General features: G+C 29.9%; 1 protein-coding gene across 1 annotated transcript; it reads left to right on the forward strand.

Annotated features, from left to right (window-relative positions):
- The first annotated feature begins 1,136 nt into the window (after positions 1-1,136).
- On the forward strand, positions 1,137-7,113 carry eIF3i (eukaryotic translation initiation factor 3 subunit i). Its single transcript, XM_014432350.2, has 6 exons — positions 1,137-1,272; positions 1,368-1,614; positions 3,881-4,030; positions 4,933-5,057; positions 5,152-5,352; positions 6,813-7,113. The coding sequence occupies exons 1-6, from the start codon at positions 1,270-1,272 to the stop codon at positions 7,059-7,061; spliced, it is 975 nt and encodes a 324-aa protein (XP_014287836.1). The 5' UTR covers positions 1,137-1,269; the 3' UTR covers positions 7,062-7,113.
- Positions 7,114-8,314: the final 1,201 nt, after the last annotated feature.

The following is an 8,314-nucleotide window of genomic DNA, read 5'->3' on the forward strand; positions in this document are numbered from 1 at the left end:
AATTTTTATATTGTTGTTATATATTAATTTAATTTTTGTGTTATTTCTGTATCAAACCTATCTTAATGGACAATTATATATATAGTGAACAAAATTTGACCCACATCTCAAAAAGGTTCGCCATTGCTGATCTATATTAATCCAGGAAACGTATTCAGTCTAGCGAAGACGACTAATCTACATAAGTTTGATTATGTAAACTTCCTCAAATAGCTCATATATTTCTGTCTCCTTCGGTGACCACTTATCTAGATCGGGCCAAATATTCTTCGTAGGATTTTTCTCTCGATAATGAGGATTTTAGTCCGCTTGACCTTTAGAATCCACGTCTCTGAAGCATAATGAGAACAGAACGGATCAGAATCTCGCAGAGAAATATATTCGTTCTCTTCTTGATAAACTGACTGATGAGATGCAAAATAGCTCCTCTTGGCCACTAATGATCCTTCTATTTATATCAAGAGAAATATTGTTTTTCCTATTTGCAGTGATTACAAAAATAAAATTAAAAAATGAGATGAAATATATAATATAGAGGCACTTCGAATTAGGTCTTACATCAATGTGGAAATTTGAAAATCTATATAAAAGTCCACTTCGCTAGTAATGAAATTAGTACGCTGTTCGAAACATAAGAACTATCCCAAAACGTTATCAGTAATGACACTTGAAATAGGGCTTATAAAATAAATGGAGAAATTGATATTTAAAGTTTAAATAGTAAGGTGGAGTACATCGGGAAATGACCTAATTAAACGGAGTAAGGAATGCTACAACTTAAGGCTCCAATAAATAAACTTCAACACACAGTTCAGCAGTGAAGAGGGAAAACATGATTACGTAAAATCAATGAATCGTTTATAACTTTAAATTACTGCCATTGATTGGCTATTTTTATGAAACGTTCCTTAATATCAAGATATTTCAATAACATTATACTACTGAATCATGCCCTTGTCTCATTAATAAATATTCTTTAATAGTTAATGTATTAAAGAGAATAAAATTGGAGATTGGCCAGGTGTTAATAACAACACGACATTCAATATACAACACTATAATTCGTGTAATTCATTGAAATATGGATCAATCTCTGAATATTTTTTTGATTTACTAATTACGGTAAATCATCTTTTCATAATTGTCTTATTACGTCTTTGGTTTTAGGACGCTTAACATCAGTAGATCAAAGAAGTCACGTTTCGCATAAACCTTCTCTTTTAGGTTATATTTGTTTCAGTATAGTTCTATTAAGTTTTTCTTTCCGAAATGGTTAATATTTATTTTACATTTTGTGTTAATTTTAAAATAATTTCATCGAGAACGGTTCTAATTTATTATATTAATCTTTTTTTTATTTATTTTAGAAACCTTTAATGTTACACGGCCATGAGAGGGCTATTACACAAATCAAGTATAATAGGGAAGGCGACTTATTATTTTCTTCAGCTAAGGATCACTGTCCCAACGTTTGGTATTCTCTTAATGGTGAAAGGTTAGGCAATTTTATTGGACATATTGGTGCTGTATGGTGTCTTGACATTAACTGGGAAAGTACTAAATTTATGTCTGGAGCTGCTGATAACACCTTAAAATTATGGGACTGTTCTAATGGTTGGTAATTTATACACTTATTATTTGAATCCTTTTAAAATTATTCTTAACAAATCAATACCTGCACTGCAATTTTTCCTAATTACTATCACTGTTAAATTAATGATGTTAATTGATGTGAATGTTAATGATAAGTTATAGATGGCTTTCATGTATCTTTTTTATCATTTATTCTTAAAAACCCTAATTTAGTTGACATTACTTTAAGAAGGTTTGTATCAGGAAAACTGTATGGAATAACCAATTATGTACTTAACAATGTCTGTTGTAATTAGTCTTTAATTGGTTAGTTATAAATTAGTGGTATATCAATCTAATTGATGTCAATCAATGTCACCACTAGTTGCAATTGTTTGATTGAAAGGGATATATTCATTATATTTACATGGTGTCTATGGTTGCTAACTTTTTGTACTTTTAAGAGGAAAATTTTAATGTAATAATTATTATGTTATTATCACTAAGTATAATTAATATTGTTATATCCAGGCATCTGAAACCTTTCCTCTCCACGATTCATGTGTACTTCTTGTATAGCACATGGAGTCCTTAGGATTAGACCTAGTAATATCTTCAAGTTTATCTATTGTCTTTTTAAATACTTAATTCTGTAAATGAAGATAGGCTTTTTTCATCTTAGCTTTTTATCTTCTCTTAGCTCAAGTGAAATTTTTACTAGTTTTGTCTTGAGATTATGTTTTCTGTGAGGAGATCCTTTATTGTAATCAGCTGGTACTTTGTCACTACTGAATTGGTTTGATAATGTATTACTGGATCCTGGCATCCTCAAACAGCCTCCACTAGTCTGATTGGCAAAGTGCACCTGTCCTCAGTTACCAACATTGAGCAGGGTCCTTGAATCTTCTCCAACACTATCCACCCATCACAGCTTCGAGTAGACTCTTGGTGACAGATCTGGTGCCATAAATTTCTTCATCAATCAGTTTGTGGGAACATCCTTGCAACGTGGTCTGAGCATACTTTTTCATACTCAATTCATCAAGCATACTTAATTCATACTTGTCTAACAATACTTGATTTGTTCACGTTCTCCATGTTGAACCATTTTTCTCTGAATGTGTCTCAGGATTTTTACTTAAATGATAGATTATTTTTACCAGTTTTCAAGGGAGCCTACACTTCTGACCAAATAGCATAAGTCTGATTCAGTCTTTTTCATTTTTTTTTTTTTTTTTTGTGATTCTTTATATTTATCAACCTCCCAGATGCAATTAGCTGATCCTATTTATCTCCTTATTCTTGGCCTATGAGTCTCCGGGTACATAAACTGATCAACTCTTTCAAAGAAGTTTGAATTAACCTGGACATAATCTCCATTAGGACCACCAGATCGACCAGTGATTATGTATTTGTTTTTAGAGATAACAGCATCATCAATGGCTAGAAATGTTCGATTACTGCAGCTTTTGATCTCCTAACAATATCTATTTGAATTATTTCAAAATTTTTCGAGACCAGGTAATATTTATCAATTAATTAATTTAATATCCAAAATAGTCTCAACACTATATATTTATTTATTTGTCCTACGTTTCGGCCCTTCCAGCCATCCTCAGGGACATCTAAACATTTAACAGCTTCAACATAAATTTCCTCTCACATTTATGTTGAAGCTGTTAAATGTTTAGATGTCCCTGAGGATGGCTGGAAGGGCCGAAACGTAGGACAAATAAATAAATATATAGTGTTGAGACTATTTTGGATATTAAATTAATTAATTGATAAATATCTATTTGGTCATTATAGCTCAAAATTTGTACTATGCAATAAAAATCAATCATCTTCATTCTTTTTACTTTTATTCTAATTCAGTAGTGATATGTCTGAGTTCTTATAGGCCGAGTTTTGAGGTTGAAATGGTTTTGGTTACTGTTCACTTTTTGATAAAATTTGTGCCAAATTTTCCTAGTCTCTTTATTTGTACCTACGAATTATGCTGCTGGTAAAAGTGAACAGAGGCTCACCTATGTTTCTTTGAAGCTTAGAATTGTAGGTCTCATACTTCAGATTGGTTGCTTGACTAATCTCCTTGTCAAACCAGGGTGATCTCTCTTTATAGTTGGAACCAATTGCATTCTCTGCTATGTCATTATTTTCTCTGCAACTACTTACAATATTCTGTTAACATCTCTATCTTCTATAAGATGCTTATAAGAGAGCTTTTCATAGATTTTATTTATTTCTCATTCCCTTGTCCCCATTTATTATGTTAAGGTGATGTTATAATCAGTATCTTCTTTCTTAGGTGTCGAAATTGGCAATATTAACACAAAATCAACTGTGAGGACATGTGTTTTCAGTTATTCAGGCAATTTGGCTGCTTATTCCACTGACACTCAAAGGAAACAAATTTGTGAAATCAATATAATTGATTGTAGGATTAGCGACTCCTTTGGTAAGTTGCCTTTTTTTTTGTTTTTATAATAGTTTCTTATTTATTTTTATCATCACTTGCCTGGAATCATCACAAATAATATCCAGTTAAGAATATTTAAATTTATTACAATTGATTTTAGGAAAAAGCAATTCAAATTTGTTTTCGGCGGCTTTTAAAACCCTTGTTTATGGATCATCATCTGAATAAAAAAATATAATTTTTAGTTTTGATTTTATTTTTCTGCCAGTGTCCAGGGTTCACATAAACATATAATATTTCTCAGGATGTTCACCAAATGCAATGTTACCATTGTTAGTAAACAGAATTTGTAATCTTGCATTAAATTTCATATCTCCAGTACTTTATTTCTCCTTCTAACATTGGATTTGGCTAATATACTGTGAAGTAATGAACGTTTACATGAACCCCAGTCATCAGTTGAAAAATAAAATGAAGACCAACATTTTTTGTATTCCTGTGATAATTCATAATTAAGGGTTTTAAAGAATGCTAAAAACAAATTTTTTTTTTCATAAAAAAATTGTTTAGTTAACTTTACTCGGTGTCGTTTTTGCCGGCTTCTTATATAATTCAAAAGTCTAATTAATTAGTATTTAATCAGAAATGTATGCATTTTGTTTCAAAATAGTTTTTTATAACATATTTTGTCTTTATTTAATCTGTGTTTTGTATATTATGGACAGTATCTATCAATTTTCTGTGAAAATATTAATGATGCCCTCTACCATTATATTCAGGTATAAAAAGCTTGAGGAATTCTTAAATATGTTATATTAAATATATTGTGGTAATAAAAGTAAAATATTAAGATGTTTTATGTTGAAATCCTTTCAACTATTTAAGAATTTTTTTAAATAATTTGGGAATTTATTATAAATAATATTTTGACTATTTTCCAGGATCTGAACCAATTTTATGTATACCAGTACCTGAGTCTAAAGTTACTGCACTATTTTGGGGTCCCCTTGATGAAATGGTGGTCACCGGACATGAAAATGGAAAAATCACTCAGTGGGATATGAGGGTAAGCATCTTCTCAAATATGCTTTTTTATAATTTTGTTTAATTTACTTTAAAAAGTATTGTTTTGATATTTTATTCTTTATGTTTTCACTTAGACTGGGAAACAGTTAAACCAGATTGATGCTCACTCAGGCTCCATAAATGACATGCAACCTTCAAAAGAGGGGATGATGTTCATTACTGCTTCCAGTGATCACACTTCGAAACTATTTGATACTGAACAGTTATTAAACCTCAAAACCTATGTTACTGAGCGACCTGTTAATAGTGCGTCCATCTCCCCGATATTAGATCATGTTAGTATAACTTTGATTTTTTAGTTGTTAAATTTATTTGCAAAATCAGGCTTTGTGTTAAGATTATGATTTATTATTATTATTTATCTATTTATTTGCTTACATGATTAACATCTTGTTAGATTTATTTTTACTTTTGTTCTATTCTTGGAAAATACTAAAATACTTTGTTTGCTTATCTTTTGTTTCAAGTTATTAGTATTTACATATCTAGTTATTATTTGTTTCTTTTGTTACTCAAATTAGAGAGAAACTTGAATTACATGGCTTTTAAAAACCAACCTTGATAGTAGAGCCTGGGTTTATATGTTTTAATAAAAGATCCCAAGAAAGTGTAAGTGTTAGAATATTGATTGTAAGCTGCCAGTAATCTCCTATGTGAAAATTGAGTAACTCTACAGGAGGACAAACCAAAATCTATTTTTTTTTTTTTAAATAGACATTTGTATACACACGTTTTTATGCCATGGTTTATAATAATGCTTCATTTTGATTTCTTCTAATGCAGATAGAATATATAGGAAGATATAAAATTTTCCAAATTATCAGACAGGTATTGGCTGTTAACAATTGATATTTTATACAATTAAAATTAGTCATACTCTGCAATTCTAATTAAATAATTTTAATTTTATTCACTGCATTCAAAAGGGTTTTATGACATTTGTACTAATTGGGTAAATATTTTAATTATCTTTGATCTTATGTTATAGAATGTTGGTAATACAGTATTAGTTCTATTATAATTTTGTTACAGTTTGTTCTTTCAATATTGGTAATACAGTATTAGTTCTGTTACGGCGGGTTGAAAAGTAGTGAAAAGAAAAGAATAGCCGAATTTTGTTATTTTGTATTTTTAAATAAGTGAACATATTAAATGAAACACAAAATATACAAACTAGAAAAAATAAAGCTTAAAACTATTACAAAATTAAATGAATTGAACAAAAGAGAAGAAAAGTCTTATATCACCGGTGATTGATGGGTTGTGGTTGTTGTCTTAAGCGGATGTGCTCATGGAGGTAGATTGACAATAGGACTCACGTCCGTCTGCCTTGTCCTCTTGGAGGATGAGTCAGAGTAGTCCGCCCGCCGTGGCTAAAATGATTAAGCTGGTGAAGATGGCCAGAATGCTGGCAACTATGAGTGTGTAGTGAGAAGAGAATGGAGACGATATGTGTGTACACACTGAGACTCTAAGAAGTTGTTTGTCTATTTTTCAGTATAAAAAACAACAGAGAGTAGTTGTTTTATTTGTTGACTTAATAAAAATCATGTGTTCCAATAATCGATTTGTGGACCATATGTTGGCTGCAACAAGTTCTATTATAATGTTGTTACAATTTGTTCTGTCAATGTGCATTTGAAATGTATAATTGGATAGTTCAAACTACTATTTTGGAGCAAATGTATTGTTTATAAGGAAATAAAATTTTATATACATTTTTTAACTTTTTCAGGTTGTTCTTGGTGGTGGTCAGGAAGCCTCCGTTGTAACAACAACCTCAACAAGAGTAGGAAAATTTGATGCTAGGTTTTATCATATGGTTTTTGAAGAAGAGTTTGGTAGAGTTAAAGGGCATTTCGGTCCTATTAATTCTCTTGCATTTCACCCTGATGGCAGATCTTATGCCAGTGGTGGGGAAGATGGTTACGTTAGAGTTCATTACTTTGATCCATCTTATTTTGAATTTACATTTGATTGTTAAGTATTGTATTTTATTACTTTTTGTAAAATATAAAGTCAGTAAAAAAATTTAATTTTTGTTTCACATTCCTTTTAAGACTCTCCATTTTATTATAATAAACAGATAAATCATGTATGTTTATATTAAATATATATTTGACAATTTAAAAGAAATGAGCTTTTTTTTTTCTTTTTTTATTTGGATGATACTGGTTGTCTGTTCATCCAAAGGTGCAACAATCCATTTTTTATTGAAGATTAGAAAAGACCTTAGTGGTTAAAGAATAGAAGCTTATCATTTTTTCATGTACTGAAGAATTTTATGACATCATTATTTTTGATTTGTTTCGTTAGATACTGTGACTTAGTAAGTGTACATAATCCTGGTATTAAAAATTATTTAACTATTTTTGATGAAGTTTTATTAACCTTTGAGTTCTTTATGACTACTTTAATTTTAATATAATTAAAATAATTCAGTCATTTGGAAGAACGATCCTGAGAAGTATATTATCACCATTTTTCAAATCACTTTTTTGGATTTAGGGAAACCTAAAATATGTAGCATAAGTGACATTTAAGTATTAGTTTTTGTATGATGATCACATTTTACTTCCAGTAGTAGAAGCGAAAACTATAATATAGTTACATCCAGTTTTATTTTGCATTAACTTTTATATCTTGGTGTGAATAATACACATTCATATGAAGTTTTTATTCAAATTAGAGAATCATCAAGTTTGTTGCAATTTTCCAATTGGAAACTAGAAAAATAATTATCATATTAAAAAAAAATTTCTAGTGTGGTAAAACCCTGTAAACTGGTCACCTCAGGACTGTTGGTTTCCCATTTTGGCAAATTAATCCTAAGTGAAGATATTTCAAAGAGAAATATTGTGCAGAAATATAGAATAAAATTGTTTTATGGTGTATGTAAAATTTATATATACAGGTTTTATTATCCATTTAAAAACATAAAAAAAGATGAAGAACAAAGGATATCCAACCAATATAAATTGTACTTAATGCTATTCACTGCCAAATTAATTTTAATTTAAAAAATGGGTGAGGAAAAATTTGTAGATCTACTTCTATAGTTTCGCCACCCATTCTTACTTTTTAACTTTGAGGTGAAATTCATTGCTGGCTTGCTGCAAAAACTTGGGTTTTTTCTGTAACATCTACTTTTTAATACTCCTGTTTATAGTTATTTAAAGGTTTTGACCGTCTAAGCCACTTGAATATCCATCTTCCTACCGTCATATTTCACTCCTG

Source organism: Halyomorpha halys, unplaced genomic scaffold (assembly GCF_000696795.3).
Source record: "Halyomorpha halys isolate HHAL.00 unplaced genomic scaffold, Hhal_1.1 Scaffold1047.1, whole genome shotgun sequence".
NCBI lineage: Eukaryota > Metazoa > Arthropoda > Insecta > Hemiptera > Pentatomidae > Halyomorpha > Halyomorpha halys.